This window comes from Branchiostoma belcheri, unplaced genomic scaffold, assembly GCF_001625305.1.
Source record: "Branchiostoma belcheri isolate BF01 breed outbred unplaced genomic scaffold, Haploidv18h27 scaffold303, whole genome shotgun sequence".
In the NCBI taxonomy this organism is placed as follows: Eukaryota; Metazoa; Chordata; class Leptocardii; order Amphioxiformes; family Branchiostomatidae; genus Branchiostoma; species Branchiostoma belcheri.
The window spans coordinates 110935-127950 of NW_017803914.1; the positions used below are offsets into that span (position 1 = coordinate 110935).

The following is a 17016-nucleotide window of genomic DNA, read 5'->3' on the forward strand; positions in this document are numbered from 1 at the left end:
AGGGCCCCGGAGCTTCTCTGGCCGGCTACCTTCTCTGGCCAATTAATACCCTTTTTAGGCCGATTTCTATGATTTATTCACCCCGCAAAAGAAGTCTGGTGGAGACTATATTTCCGTAATGTGTGGCCGGTGTTGACATTAGGGTTTAGTCAAATATTTTGGAAACCATACATGCATAATATGTCTTGTACAATGAATAATCCAGTCATGTTATTGTACAACAACAGCGTCATATGCTTTCTTAAGAATTCTATCATAAACCAATCAATAGACATGCTGTGTAATCTTAAGCAATACTTACTCTCTTAACACTTCTATCAATTATAAGACATGCTTACAAGACGTGTAATCTTCACCAATATTTACTATATTAACACTTCTATCAACAGACATGCTGTGTAATCTTAAGCAATACTTAATTCGTGTCTATACACCCATTACAGCAGTATTAACAGAACTTCTGGGAACACGAAGGAATACCTTACAGTTACTGAATGATATTTAAATCGGTCATCTCGTAAGGGATATTGGGTTGCTCTAATGTTACATTTTGATTTCTCAACACATTTGACTGGTGCCTACCTATCTATTGCCGGCCTGTACAGCCGGAACCAGACCAGAGCACATTTCCATTCAGAGGTCTCTATCTACATGTAACATTCTTTTTCTAAATAGTCAAAATCAATACCAGTGTCTCTGACTAAAGAGTCAGTAAAGGTCAAAGTTCTGGAATGCACTCTGCCCCTAGGTTTCCACAGGACGGATGATACAACTTCTTGTTTGGCTCAACAACAATGCCCAGCAAACTTAACTCGCCGGTGGGCCAACTTTTCAGACAGCCGTGGAAGACCACCATAAATAGTGCTGATAGAGGCATGTTGTGTCCAGGATTTGTTCTGAGCAGGAGCTTTGTATAAGTCCCATCCAGTTTGCTCTGAAGATAACGAGTGAGCGTCCATGTTTCTGAACCATACGGTAATATAGGTTCCACAAGGATGAGGAAAACTTAAATCTTCAACTTATTACAGATATTAGATTTCCAGATCTTATCCAATTTATTGCTTGCTTCCCATGCTAGGGCTTTCCTTATTTCAAAATCTTTCCAAGGGCACATGATGTAAGAACCAAGACATTTGAAATTTTCAACTATGAGATCTGAGTTCCAGTGGTCCAGAGATATTGACTGGTGTACAACATTAAGCTTATCAGTATATTGCCTACGTCAAACAAGAACAGCGCGTGTAATTGATGTATCATATTTCTTTCCAACATAGAAGGTTAGCCTTAACTATACATGTACATCTGGTCCCAAGAACGCTAAGGATTTTAGCCGGTCCCCCCCCCCCCCGCTAATTATTTAGCGGTTTCAACCGGTTTTCAAAAGTCTGGTCTGAACACTATGGCATATCGGGCCCTGATCGGAGTGGACTTGGGGATGGCCGACAGTGGTGACGTCATTTTTTGCTCGTATGGATTTTTGGCACCAGCCGCCGGCCCCAGCGGGATCTAAACGCCGCAAAACAAAAGGCCGTAGCAGGTGCTTATTCTGGGCAACCTCCTTGCTAAATGTTTATCAAATAGCAATTGGAAGTTTTAAGACATTTTAAGACATTTTACAGATATGTACAGTGATTTGTATCTTCAAGGCTCGCATGCATCACATGCCTGCAGGAAGAGCTGCTTAGATTCCATCCAGTACTTTGACTCCAACAAGTCTTCCCTAATGCGTGCTGCCTCTTGGAACTCAGCCTTGCTATCTGTCAGTCTCTTTGTGATGCGCTTTGCTAACTCTTTGGTAGCCTTTATAGTATCTGTCTCGCTGTCAGTGATTTCGACAATACTGTGTCTGAACATTGGTGCATATTCCATGACGAACTTTGCAAGTCCCGAACTGCTAGAAGTCAAAATGGGAACGCCTGCCGCAATGGCCTGCAGGCCGACCATTCCAAATGGCTCAGCACGCGATGGCATCAGGACCAAGTGTGCCTTCTTGAGATCTTCACAAAGCTCCTGCTGTGTGCCATACGGGTGAGGAGTGAATTTGACGGAGCCTGATTTCATGTGGACCTTAATCTTCTCTTTGCTCTCCTGGAAGTCATCTTCGGAGATGTTTCGAACCTGCCATATTGTGTCTGGGTCTGTCGTGATGACAATGCTCATTGCACCAGCAGCTAAGTCGAACCCTTTCAACATCTCAGCTCCTTTGACTGGACCAATGGACAAGACAACCTTCCTCTTTGTCTCCACATACTTGACCTGTGTGTCCCTGAAGATGCTTGGTGGCTCTGGCAGGAACAAATGGTGCTGTGGCGTTGGCTGAATGCCCCTGTGCTCGTTCTCGTAGTAGTCATGAACTTTTGGTCCAACAGAGAAGAGGATGTCAGCCTTTGCTGCATCTTTACAAATCGACTTCTTTTTGGACGCAATACCCATGGCTTCCTCATTGCCTCTATAGTAGTCCTCATCTTCCGGTATCACATAGTAGAAGAGGATGACCTTCACATATGCCGGCAGGCGCTGTTCTTTGAACGTATTGGCTGCCTGGCTTGTGATGTCTACGTGCCCAACAATGTGCGTAATGCCTTCTGGGAGGTTAGGGTATCTGGTACGGTGATCAAATGTCAGCCATGTTATGGATGGTTTACGATGGTCCCCAACATCACGTTTGGGGAGAAGTAGTTCTACATCCTCCATGACTTCGCTCCTAGGTTTTACTAGCACAATGCAATACACCTTGACCCCTGCTTCGATGAGCATGCATACTAGTTGGTAGTTGATGGTGGAAGTCTCACATGTGGAAGGGTCATACTCATCAATCATCAACAGAACTGTACTTTGACGGCCTGTGTGAGGGCAACATGATAGTAAAAAAAAATATGAGGTGTCAACCAAATAGTACAATGTACAAGTAATATGTAAATCATACTATTTTTTATTTATAATATTCACTGTAAAATGATCAGTGATCACAATTAGTTCAACTTATAAGTAAAAAAGGGCAGAAACGGCTTAACACCTTTTGTTTTTAACTTAGTGCAAACTATTATGCAAGAATTCGACAATCTACATGTATCTGTTCTTTAATAATTTGTATCAAGATTGAATGTCAAAGACTTAAAGAGTCTGCATGTCTTTGGATATATCAATGCCCCAGTCTGAACTTGAACTTAAGCCAAAATATGTGCCTCAGTATTGCAGTGCAAGCACGTCTAACCCTCGGAAGACAGAGAACAGAGACACTACTGTAAGGGTCAGGGACTACTGTAAGTAGTTTCTGCCATGATGCCAAAAAGATTACCTGTTACTGTATCATTTTTCCCTTTAGGCCACATACTAACTTGAGAACATAAGTGACATTCTCTAATAATATAACATCCTAAAACTGATGCATGCATGGGAAAAAGTTGAGAAAAAAAGTTGCCATCTTTATGAAATCTAAGTGGTCAGAAAGGTCAAATAACACACTGTCCTATGGTATACCAAGCAATAGATTATTTTTTCTTTTTTTTAAATATATTTCCTGAATTTGGGAGACAAATTTTGGTGGTCAGTAAGCAAGTGGTAATCAAGTCATGTTTCCCTTTCTCCTTTTTCTTTTCTTCCGATCTGTCAATACTTCAAGTCGCAAACTCTTGGGGGGGGGAGGAAATGGATGTTGATGCACCTGCAGATTAATCTGTATGCTGATGATACAGGCATTTTCTATGCACGTGCTGACCCCAGATCATTTGATGGTTTAAAGCAAATTGGTAAAGCTAGATGGATGCTAATGGGTACAGCCATAAAGACTAATAATAGTCTACACCTGATCTGACAAATAATATTGGACATAATGACACTCTTGGAAAAAGTAAACCACTATAGGTACCAGGGTGTGACACTTGATGTTAATCTAAGTTATGCAGATAGAACATATTGACACATTGTGCAATAAGGTACAGCCAAACGTCTGGGCATGCTATTAGACCTTTCATCAGACCTTGACTGTGTACTAGAGTTTGAAACATACTGCGATGATCATACCATTACTTGATTATTGTGATGTCATTTGGGAGAACTACAACGTGTCAATGAAACAGCGACTACAAGTACTGTACTTCAAAAGAGAGCAGCAGGAATCATTCCTCAACGTGACAACAGATGTCAATGTCCACCAACTGCATCAGTACCTGGGATGACATTGTACCTACATGACAGAACAACCCAGCACATCTGCATCATGGTCTACAAGTGTCTGTATGGTCTTAAGCTCCCTGCTACTTCCTTAACGCATTTAACTACATCAGTTATATCCACAGCTACAATGCCAGACAGGCAAACCTAATCTAGACAAACAAAAGTACATCAGTGGATCAGGACAATACACATTAGAGCTGCTACATCATCATCAGTAGCAATATTCAAAGAGCTCTAACTAACAAAAGACTGTACCCTGACCTCTGACCAAATTTCTTTATCCTGAATAGAAATGGAATGTGAATGATTTGCTTGTTTGCTTGGTTTTGTCTTATTTTTCTTGATGTGTCCTAAGATGAATAAATAAAGGATACATGCATTGTGTCATCCATATAATCATGTCAGTGTGGCCTTACCTGAATGCCAGGTTTGTTCTGGAGGATGTACAATTTGTGCATGTATACTGGTGACATCTTTCTTTGCAGGGCCACTGTGACTGTTGCCTGCATTCTCTTCATGTTGAGCAATGTTGCCAGCTGTAGGAAAAATACTCAGTTAATTGGCATCTCTGATTCAGTGAATTTGAATGACACATTCTTCAATATACGGTAGGCTACTTAAAGTACATGGGCTCCTTTGGTCAATACTGCCCATGGTAAAATCCTAATTGACAACACTCTATATATAGCTTTGGTTATGGCTGCACAGTCCTATACGAGAATGACAGTCTCTGTTACATATACAATGTACATAGGATACATTTGTAAGCTGACCTACAAATGTAGGTATGTTCTTTTCTCCGGGTTTGTTTCAGTTTATAATTTGTGCTCTCAGGGTACATCAGTGTACTAGCTCTTGATTTCAGCTGCCTGAACAGTGTGGGGTATGGACCTCCAGCTGGGTGATCTGTATCATTCTGTATTGGTACACCTGAGGTATAACCGCCCTTAGCCATAACACACCAGCTTATTTAGTAATTCAGTCCCATTTGTGTTCAATTCAGGACAAAACCAAATCTAAAAATGATCAGCTAGTTTTGTTCAACTATTAAACATATCCTTTGGGGGTAAAGATTAGTACAATTCCAAGCCAGAGCCCAGTCAGGCAGTTTGTGGGAACAAAAAGTGAGCTGCAAAAAGTGTGAAATATAAGACAACAAAACACACAAACCTTTTAAGAAATAAACCAACAGTTTACATTCTTGATTATATATTTCTGACTGGGCCCTGGTTTGTAAATTACATTCTAGATTTAATACTGACCTTCTGTTAGGACCATGCAAACAGCTGCATTGTCATCATTGTCAGCATCTTTAACCTGCACATCTTGTATAATCATAGGCCCGTTGACCTTTACCTGCACTCGAAACTTCTTGTAGTAAATCCCCGTCTCCAAAGTGACATGAAATATCAGACCCTAAAGTAAATATACCATACTTAATTACATAGTAAATATCATGGCACAGTCATGCATGGATAAATCTAGATTGTAACTATATCTTATGAAATTTTCAATTCTATTTCAAGAGACAAAAGGAACCATTAAGTGAACCTCTAGCTTTATGCAAAATTAACTAACCTATAGAGTTCCTTATTTTTTTTAAACACTTCCTTTTTTATTGCATAGTTGTAGACTGCAATAATGAATTCTCCTTAATCATGTAATTAGTTGAAGGCACTTTGAAAACCATTTTCATATTACGATTGTAGGTATATATAAGTACTGACAAAATCAGTGTTACCTCCTGTGGATCTGCACGTATTGGAACATTGCCATTTTCCCCCAGTATGACATCCATTGTATAGTTCTTTCCTGTCTGTAGCATATATGCCTCCTGGTCCCACTTCTTGTACCCATCCTTCTCTTCTATTGTTGCTAGGTACTACAATGCAAGAAGATTCCGCAAATACAATTTTTTAAGTCATGAGACTGTATATAACTAATTTTGTTGAAATTGGAAACTTGAATCAATTGAATCAGGTACATGTATAATTGCCTTTGTCAGAAGGGTATGTTTGCGGTTTGGGCTTGGTGGAGTAGCTGTAGTGTGGGTCTGTATGTAGGTCAACATCATGAATTGAGTAGTTATAGATGGATCTTATCAACATTTGGTATGTTAATATGTATAATTTGTTGAAACAAAGGTCAAGTTTAAAAAAAATGATCCACCTGGCTTCTTTCTACGATACTGCAGCAGGCTTTTTATGCATTTGCTGATTGTACAATGTATGCATGTGTCTGTCCAAAATAACCCCAACTTTGGCAATTGCCTGAGACATTTTTTTGAAAGTGCATACTGGAATTTATGGTTCCCAATTAATGTTTATATTGAGATATGAATTACCTCCACAATATGAACTGCATTAGACATCATGTAGACATGGATCTGGCATTTAGGACTGAGGTTTACTGGTGCAAACACCACAAACAGACCATTGGTGGGATAGTCCTTCCCATGGTCACTTCTCATAATGGGGCCAAAGACACTGCCCTTTTTGAACCGGGTGATGACATGGGTGGTGGTCACTTCTGTTGTGGAGAGGAGTTCTGCTGTCCCTTCCACTATGTGGACAACCTTGAAGTCCTCTGTGTTGATAGCCGATGCTGGATGCAATAAAGGTCATGTCTAGTTACTTGTTGTGTTTTCAATACAGACATCAACAGAACAATGCAAAAAACTACTGCTACAACAAAGCATGATGACAGAGATTGGCCATCTATGACCTTACTGCAGAATGGTCCATCTCTTAACATTATACAATGTTCATCCTGGTACATCTTGAAACCTAAATGAACAATGTCATTCTATTTGTCTCATACGAATACATGTATGTGTGTGTGTTGTTATCCTGCCTACCTGCTCATATTTTTATCTGTCAGTTCAAATCTGTGATCTGTTATGAAAAAATAAGATTACCATCGTCAATGATTACCTTCATTCTCTGAAAGGTGTAGCACGTGTGGCAGTAGGATGTCCACTGGCCCCTCCATCTCCTCACACTTGATGGAGAACATTGGACCCACTGGCCTCCACTTCTCCTTATCCTCCTCCTTCCATTCATGTGCAGACCAGTTCTCCCACCAATATGACACATGCAGTTTGCAGGGCGTCACCACCCCCAGGTTGGTCCTTTTGCACAGGTATATCCCTTCATTACCTGTCAGATGGACAGACCTGTAATTGCAAAATGTCCATGCTTGAATTGCAATTGCCAAACACATTAAAACATATTAACATGCAAAGGAACTACATTGTATAAGCAATAGACCTCTGGTCTTTTTACTAAAATTTATTAAAATAGATATAAAAATTCCTGAATCTTTAACATGCCAGTTGGGAATACTCTCTTTCAATAGTACTTTACTGTGCCCTGTACCTTCAAGATGATATGACTTGAGTCTTGAGAAATGAGTATACAATGTAAATCACAGCTCAATTGTCATTAAGTTAATACACATCTTGCATATCCAAAAATTAAGAGATCGCAATCTTTGTTTTGTAACATAAAAATTGAATACAATGAACTCACCATTTCATGTCACCTGTTTCGGGATTAACCACAGTTTTTTCCTGGTATTTCTGAGGAAAGATTTAAAATACTTTGTAAGAAAAAACTGTCACATGAAACAAGATTGTGTGGACAGAAAAGCAGATCATCTACTAGGTAAATCTGCGGAGACCACATGACATTGGAACAGTACCACTTTTAGTGGGGGTGTCAAAATTTATGTTTAAAAATTTGTATTTTTTTTGTTCAAAGTTTTTTAATTGTGCTGTATTTAAAATAATAATAAATTACAATACTGTAAGTCTTACATGTAACACTACTGTTAGTGTCCTGTCCCCCGTATAATGGTACGATCCAAAAAGTGGGTGGTTATCTGAATAACAGCCCACTTTTTAGGTTATGACCTGATATCCCGTGAGAAATGGAGCCTTCTGATTGATCGATGGCTACTGACTATAATGATAATATCTTTTGGGATGGAGGATAACATTACCATACAAAATATACAATACAATGTAACATGTATAACAAACATCAACATGAACTCTGATAATACCACGGATTACCAATTAAGTCTGATGAATTTAATTTTCCTGCATGAAATTATTTTCAAATTCAGTTTGGAAAATAACATACCCTTTGAAGGCAATACAGTATAATATTGTCTTCAAAGGGTTGATAATGTTATTTCCAAAACTGCAGTAACTGCAGACCTAGTCTTCATTTCACTAGATTATGTTTAAATAAATTTGTCATCTTGATTTTAATTGTATATTACATGTAATATAGATTCTTAAGTATTTTACACTTACTTCATTAAGGTCACCAATATCATCTGCCTGACTTCTTTTCCTCATGGCGTTAAGTGCTTCCTCCAGTTGTGGCAGGAACTGTAGTGGCCCTTTGTTGCTCTTGGTGTACCACAATTTCAGCACCTGGAATGCCCGTTGCGTATCCTGCTCACTTCTCCTGTAGTCTTCCTGTATCCTGCCCAAAGTCTCCTGCTCCAACCCAAGCTCACGTCCCAGGCGCTTCCACTCCTTTCCAAGATCCCTGCTAATCTTGTACAACTGATTATCTGAAACAAAGTAGTGTTGGAAAGTCAAATATCATTTCCCTGTTCATGGAGAGAATGGTAAAAAAATGTAATCTACTTACAAGTAAAGTTCTTTGTTCACAACCACTTGTTTGATTTAACAAGAGCTGACATTTTGATGATTGTCTGTCATCTTCAATGCAGTAACAGTAACACCTAGTGAGCCTAGCGTAACACCTACACATACCTTCAGTGCACAGTGAACCAGTAACACCTAGGCCAGACCAATTTAATTTCTTGGTTTAACGGATTTGCCCGCCTAATTTTTTTTTCTCATTTGCAAAAAAAATTCAGAATCAACTGCAAAATGCTCATATTTTTCCCCCGCCCTCTCCATTATTATTCTAGAAAAATTCGTTAACCAAGAAATTAGATTGGTGTGGCCCTAGCTTGAGTGCACAGTGAACCAGTAACACCTAGCTTCAGTACACAGTGAACCAGCTGTAACACCTAGCACAGTGAGTGCACAGTGAACCAGTAATACCTAGTTTGAGTGCACAGTGAACCAGTAACACCTAGCTTCAGTGCAGTGAACCAGTATAATACCTAGTTTGAGTGCACAGTGAACAGTAACAGTTACAGTAACTGTAGTTTCAGTGCACAGTGAACCAGTAACAGATTGACCATAATAATGATGAGGAGGAACATATTATTAATCCTTGCCAGCTAATTTGGCTAAGATAGTAACTCTTATTGTAGTGCATGGGACTTACCCAAGTAATGCTTGTGCGCGTCATGCTTTATGTTCTCCAAAGATTTCCCCTGGGATAGCCTCATCAGCTCAGTCGCTCTGTGTCTTCTTGTAGCTTCTAAGGTAACGGAGTTGAATGCTCCTCCACATTTGATGGTGCCTTTCATGTACAGCATGGGGAACAAATCTTGGCACACTTGCATGACTGCTTCACTGATCTCTTTCACTAAGCCAAAGGCACTCCTTAACTTCCCACATACTTGTATTCTGTCCACCATGGGAGTGCACGAATAAGACATTTCTACCTGCTCAATTCTGGCTCCAAATGTATGCATATGGAGTGTCTGAATCTTCCATTGATATGTTTTGGAGTCCTTAAAGTTTGCGGCAGTTTGGCAGTGATAAAGGCGACCTGCATCTTTCCTGAGGAGATCATACTTGGTCTGAGGTATTGATAGAAGACGTGAGACTATGGCTTCATGAAAACCAACAGGTGCATTCTGCAAATACTCCATGTATATGGAGATACTGCCATATCCTGGTTGTAGTTTGCCTGGATCAGATTGCAGCTCCTCCTCGGGCTTTGCTGTTGGCAGAACAGGAGTAAACAACCCTGAGTGATACAAGCCAAAGTGCTTCAGCAATGGCAGCATCTTGTTAAAGATTGCAGTCTTGTCCTCAAGCAGGACCTTCAAATGACTGTTTGCTTTCCTCTCAGTCATCCCTAATGAGTATTTGTGTAGCTGTTCTTTCTTGTCATTTTCAAAGATCTGCTTAAAGAGTCCAAGGACGATACCTGGGTATGGGAAAATGATATCCTCCATCCCCCTGATGTCGTTGTAGAACAGGATCTGCCCAGTCACGTGGAGATAGCTGAGTGCGTTCAGGATGTCTGACTCCGTCATCCCTGCAGCTGAGCCAATCTTCTGGCATTCCTTCATGTGTAGGCATGACTCTTTATCTCTTCTTATTGCCTCTCTGAAACTGATCCAGGAATGTTTGCATCTTTGCTCTGCTTGTATGTTAAGTGTCATCTCAGCCATCCTAGTACACAGATCTTCCACCCCTTCAAATGTTTTGCTGCTCACTGGAAGGACCTGCACATAATCCAGGTATCGAGATCTTTGTTCGATAATTTTCTCGATTGACATCTTTTTTGCAATGATGTCTTCTTTGGTAAGCCCATAGAAATGTTCGGAAACATCAGACTCATTGTCAAGAGCTTTAAGAGCATCTTCACAGCTTAGAATTTCTCTTGTCAAGTTGTCTAGTGCAGCAGCATTTACAGTAGCTTCAATGTCTTTCTTGATCTGATGGCACAGACTTTCTTTCATATCTTGGTTTGGAAGCAGGTCTATTTTTGTTCCCACAACTGTGATGGATGGGTTGACCACACGGCTTGTGACAGATGTGAGCCAAGTTCCGAGAGACTGCGGGAACTTTCCTGAGATGTAGTCATGCAGGTCAACATTTAAGAGATACAATGTCTGTGGTGTGAAGAGGAACTGATGTGTGATGTGGTAGATCTCATCACCCCCAAAGTCGTACAGCTCGTACATCACACCATGTTTTGTGTCATGATAACTAGTTAGGTCCACACCTGTTGTTTCCTTGGCCTTGTGCTCAACTTGGGCTTCACCCTTTGTGATAGCCAGGACAAGCCAGGACTTCCCTGCCCCAGCCTCTCCAAGAAGAACAACTTTTTGCATTGCTGCTGTAGGAACTTCTAGTTTGAAATGTTTTCCTGGATGCTTCTCTGGCAATTCTATTTGAAAAATAATGAGGCAAATTAAAGTCCATTACAATACAAAATAGATCTAAATAGTTGAAATTGCCCTGTCTGCCTACTGAATTAATTTCATTTTGCCCAGTATTAGACTGATTTGAATTTATTCACTATCAGTGTTAGCATATAATGAGCAATCAAATATTGTCAGAACTATGCAACTAGCAAATTTTACAGTGGTCAAAAATACATGCCTTGGGCTGCTACATCTGCCTGTCAAACTCTTTTCTTACCAGTTCCAATTTGCCCTGCCTTCTCCACCTGAACAGGTTGATCCACACCCTTGATGGCCTCCTCCTCATTTCTTTCACTGTCTTCTATCTCTTCAACCAAGAAGTCTTGACCTGCCTCCTTAAGAATGCACCCTAAAAAGTCATACAAGTCCTGCTGTCGCTTGCTGTCTTTCAGCCAGTCTATCAGACTTGCAGGTTTCTCCTATTAGGTGGTCAGTGAATAAAGGGAATAAATAATACAGTACAGACATTGTGATATGCATCAGGGTCTTTGTGAGATTTCAGGGGAGTTCCTGTTGTGGCATTATGCAGAACAGGTTTGTTTGCCGGATGTTGCATGACTTGCAGGACTCCTGCGGGAGGCAGATTGTGTCTCGTATCCCACAAGGCAACAGAATGGTGTGAGACCTTACCATTCAGTAAAGGTTAAGAACTCCCATATGAGATCGAACAGCACTGACAGTGATTTATGTCACACTTTTTATACTCACCCACAGTTCAGCACAATAATCAAACTAAATATGCTTCTACGATGTCACCAAAAACATTTTATTTTAAGAACTCTGGGAAATTTCCGTGAAGCATGTCCGACTCAGTACTAAGTACATTTGTCAGTAGTTACACTTTTCAAAATGTAGCTCACCTTAAAGTTTTGGACATCATCTGGACTCAGTTGGTTGTCCTGTTCCAGACGTTTCAGTACATGATGGAGGTCCATGTTGTCAGCCAGGAACTGTTGAGTGTTCTCTAAGGATTTGTAGCATGCCATACTCAGCTCACCTGTAAAGTGGAGATTCTGATATAGAAACACTGTAGCTGTCTCTTAGACAAAAAACTGGAACGTTTTAGTATATGACAGGTGAAAATTCAAAGCAATCAAATGTTCCTATTAATGTGTACTGAAATAAAATACAAAATGAGGATAACTTACCGCATGAGTAACTAGTTAAAAAGGGCACATTTTGTAATTTAAACAGTCACTGTAATTAAGTTAATGATATCATTATGTCTAAAGTTCATTGTCTGTATGCACCCACCAGTAAGGTTGCAAATCACAGTTGTTATGTCTTGTGCAATGGTCTCAGCCTCTTGTGCAATGTCAGCCTCTTCATTGCTGCTCAGCTGGACCAACCGAGCCAGCCGCGGTGCCTCCAGGGTTGGGTACTGATGACTAACTAATGTACCAAACCCACGAAAGTCATCTTTATCATCAAGCCAAATAACGTATTGAGGCGTGTTGTTCCTCAATATTAGTGTTTCCACAAAGTCTTCAAATTGGGACTTGTCGGTAAGTAGTTGTCTACTGATTAAAAGCACCGCAATTTGCACAATAAAGTTATGTACAAGTTCATCTGCAGACATCTTTTGTGTCATTTGAGGAAGTTCAATTGTTTTTGGGACAGATGCATACTTTTTGAGGCACATTGAAAGATTATGTTCCAGCTGATTTGCAAATTCCCGGCAGTTATGTGAATGGAGAACAGCAACGATGTTTCCCCCTGTGTATTAACAAAAAACAACATAATTGTATTATTAGTTAGTAGTATTGAATTATTGATTATCTTTTATCAATTACATGATTGTATAAGTTAATGGCTGCTTTCATTCTCAACAATAGAACCAAGTCAAAAAAAAAACTTTCACAAGGTCTTTTTCTTCTCGAGTCACTATTTATACTGCTACAGCTTCCCTCTCCAAAACTCAGCACAATTGCCCTTCCTCTAGGGGTCAGACCTCATGGTCTGGTCCTGCCCACAGTCACATGCAGTTTGTCCGACTGGGACAAGGCCCAACAAGTGCCCTGCATCAAATTCCTGTGCCTGTTCTTAGGCGATTGAGACATGCCCAGGTTGGCCATGCCTCCTCCGCTCGTGGAGGAAGGGATTCCTGTGGGGTGAAGGTTAGCTTATGTGGGGCTTCTTGGAGATGGTTGGACCACATGGTCATTCTCTGTGACTCTGCACTGCCGCTGAGTGGCTCAACTGAGTGCAGGAAGCTAAGTATGTCTCGATTTGAGTCTCATTGGTGCAGGAGCATGTTGGTAGAGTACATGGTGTGGGTCTGTCTCTTGTTTCAGCTTCTCTCGCTGTGCCGCCACCGTTCTTCTTATCTGAGGTGGTGCAATTCCGCACAGCAGGTAGAGGTTGTCGACTCTGGTGGGGCGTAGGAATCCAGAGACGGCTCTACAGGCAGAGTTCAAGGTTGAGTCCAGCTTCTACACCACACTGGGGCTGCGTATTCTGCAGTAGAGAAACACAGTCCAAGGGCTGTAGCTCGTAAAGTACTTGCATCTGCACCCAACTTGGTGTTTGAAAGCTTCCTGAGGATGTTATTCCTGGCACCCACTTTCAGCTATTCAAGATGTGGTTCTTGTATGGGAGGGTCCTGTCTGGGTGATGCTGAGGAAAACTCACTGAGGCCTATTGGTTACTGGTCAGACACTTACCCTGCCAAATCCTCAGTAGCCGTCCTGCATCCCTGTTTTTAAGATGGAAGACACTCACTTGTGTTTTGTCGGGGTTGGCTCGTAGATGGTTCGCAGCGTAGTACAGGGTTAGGGTTGTAAGGGCTTCACTGAGGGTTGTCTCTACCTCTTTAAAGGTCCTTCCCTGTGCCCTGATGCTGAGGTCATCAGCAAACAGGAACCTCCTTGTGTCAGGGTGAACTGGTTCATCATTAGTGTAGATGTCATGGGTGCAAGTACGCTGCCCTGGGGGAGGCCTTCACAAGGTGATAGAACGAAGACCACCTGACACATTGCATGATTGACAAACTGTAAGGAACGTTGATGAAGGTTAGACATCCAGGTAAGAAGATACGCCAAAAAGCATTTACTCATTGACAAGCAACTGGATATGATTTTGGAAACAGTTCAGCTGCTATCCACTAGCTTTCGCCAGTGACTGAGAGACCAGAGGAGAAATGCAGGTTTATAAGCACAAACTATTAATTGATATGCAAATCTCCAGCGTGACCGGTGGTGGTGGTAAAAAAAAAGAGTTCCGAGATCTCATACCTCCATGAAATATGGGCTTGATATGTAAATGTAATTTTTTCTTTGATTATGCAAATGACCTCCGCATTAACATGATATATGCATCGTGATGTATGTTAACTTTTGATTAACTTACAGATGTCCCAAGTATGGCATTCCTATTACTAGTATTCACCATTAAGAAATCATAGAATTTTTGCATAAATTATGCAAATTAGGTCATCATTTGCATAATTAGTATCTGTTGATGTTCTGCCTGCCATAGGTTACATGAATTACATGTATGAAAGTAGTTGGCTATCCAGTGCTGAACGGCCTCCGAGCTCTGGCAAACGAGTGCTGAGTGGAAGTTAGCACCGGAAAACGAGTGCCGAGTCAAGATTCAGCTCTGGAATTCCAGTCCTGACGGTGTCTCAGCACTGGAACAAAGCTGTTTCTGCACTAGAATTCCAGTGCGGAGCTTTCTTCCGCACAGGGCCCCGAGTGTCGACGCCACTTTCCCTGTGAGTTCCGCACTGGGCGGCCAGTGAGGAACCCGTTACTTCGGTACCCTTGCGTCACAAGAGAAATTGAAGAGCTAAAACTTGGCCTAGCTTTCCTACAAGGAGACCAGGGCACCACCGGAGGTTTGAAGATCGAACACCCCCCTCCCCCCGACAGCTCATCTCGCCGGTTCACGCAGAAGTTCTCGCGAGACCTGCGAGACTTGGGTGAATAAAGCGAACAGACCCACAGAATCCTGGACGGACTGCGATCCGGCTCGACACCGAGTGCGCGTCCCAGGCCAGCGGACAGCTACTATAAGCAGCTGAGCAGGGGCAATTACTCAAGAGCCTACCCAACATTGAAAGAAGTGCGAGCGTACTCTCCAAGCAGAGGTAGGGTCGCTCGGTATTTTGGCAGTATTTTCGCGTTTTCAATACGTCTTTCTACTTTTACGGGTTTTTTTTTTTAAATTATTTTAATTAATTATGCGAATTAGATCATCATTTACATAATTAGTATCTGTTGATGTTCCATCTGCCATAGGTTACATACATTAGATGTATGAAAGTACGATAATGTAAAACACAGTAATTATAGAATCCCCTCATTAATTATGCAAATAAAGTCCTAGTTATGGGGTGATGAGGTCAATAATTAATCCAGTGCCTTCAGCGCTCGCACTACTCTCCAAGCAGAGGTAGGGTCGCTCGGTATTTTGGCAGTATTTTTTTTGGCAGGTTTTTTTTACCAAAAAAAACCCGTAAAAGTAGAAAGACGTATTAAAAACGCGAAAATACTGCCAAAATACCGAGCGACCCTACCTCTGCTTGGAGAGTAGTGCGAGCGCTGAAGGCACTGGAATCACTCGGCAGCGGCAGCCATGCCCCCCTCCCCACAGCCACCAGCGGGATTCATCAACAGGTCAGGTTCCCGGCTGAAAACGACGACTTCACCGGACAGGGGGACTATGGGGCAGGTAAGAAGAAACAACTCCTTTAGTGGTCTGACTCGTAAACTACATGACAAAGTGAAGAGGGAGGTCATCTGGCCACATGAATTCGTATTCAACAGTGCCACTCCAGTAACCCCCGAGAACATTACCCTAGACCAGCTAGTTGCAGGGGAGTTGGCAATAGTGTTCGAGTCTGATGCTTCATGCATTGAAAGAGCAAACAGAGGTCAGATTCTGAAGAACTTTATGAATGAAGTAATCACATACACATATGAAGGCATCAGAAGCTTCTACAAAGTGATGCTGACTCACGCAGAGAAGCTGCTGTTTGACCTGGAATCTCCTGACATAGATTCAGAGCTGAAGGCTTTGAAGGAGCAGTTCCTCAGGCGTCCTCCCCCACAAACCCAGCTGACCACCACACAGAGCAGCACAAGGAGAGACAACTCTTCATCAGCAAACACACCATGTGCCAAGTACCAGACAGGTTCCTGCACTTTCTCAGGCGATCACACTGGGCAGTACGGCCTTCTGGTACACAAGTGCAAGCAATGCTTGAGATCCCGTCCGGATGTATCCGCGAACCATCCATCAAAGGACTGCGACTACAACAACAAAGCGATGAGGGATGAATACCTGGCTAAGAAAGCCAACCAGGCATGACTAGACCAGTTCAACCATGACCCTGCGCGCACACTGACAGACATGACTGATTTGCATGTTCCAGATTCCTCCAGCACAAGCAAGTTGTTACTCACCACTTCACGCGTTTCAAGAGAACTGGCCCACGGTTTAAGGAACTCTTCGTTTGTTACCCTCTCCATTCCCCCGGTTACGGGTCACGATGACGACTCCGGCCACTCTGCCCTGACCCAGCCCCAGCACATTCCCGCCGACACAGTCCCTCATGACGTCTCGCGTCCCCAGGGTAGGACTGCTGGGCGGCAAGTGGCAACACAGCCTTCTCAGCATGTTCCGAGCGTCACGACGGAGGTCTTGACTTCACCACAGCAGACAACGCCTTCCCCGGTGAATCACCCCGCGCGCACTGCCTCGGCGACATCAGAAGCGCCTGTCGGCACGCCTCAGCAT

The 17016-nt window shown here is 42.1% G+C and overlaps 1 protein-coding gene across 2 annotated transcripts in view; it reads right to left on the minus strand.

The window, feature by feature from the left end:
• Positions 1 to 1348: 1348 nt before the first annotated feature.
• LOC109474361 overlaps positions 1349 to 17016 on the minus strand; it is a 37261-nt gene continuing 21593 nt past the window's right edge. For both annotated transcript variants that reach the window (XM_019774653.1, XM_019774652.1), the window contains exons 2-13: positions 12529 to 12990; positions 12135 to 12271; positions 11492 to 11693; positions 9495 to 11237; positions 8498 to 8763; positions 7707 to 7756; positions 7110 to 7351; positions 6521 to 6780; positions 5918 to 6058; positions 5439 to 5592; positions 4593 to 4712; positions 1349 to 2843 (exon numbers count right to left, since the gene is read on the minus strand). In XM_019774653.1, the coding sequence (XP_019630212.1) occupies positions 1642 to 2843; positions 4593 to 4712; positions 5439 to 5592; positions 5918 to 6058; positions 6521 to 6780; positions 7110 to 7351; positions 7707 to 7756; positions 8498 to 8763; positions 9495 to 11237; positions 11492 to 11693; positions 12135 to 12271; positions 12529 to 12916 (4905 nt within the window). In that variant the 5' untranslated portion in view covers positions 12917 to 12990 and the 3' untranslated portion in view covers positions 1349 to 1641. The remainder of the gene's footprint in view (positions 2844 to 4592; positions 4713 to 5438; positions 5593 to 5917; positions 6059 to 6520; positions 6781 to 7109; positions 7352 to 7706; positions 7757 to 8497; positions 8764 to 9494; positions 11238 to 11491; positions 11694 to 12134; positions 12272 to 12528; positions 12991 to 17016) is intronic.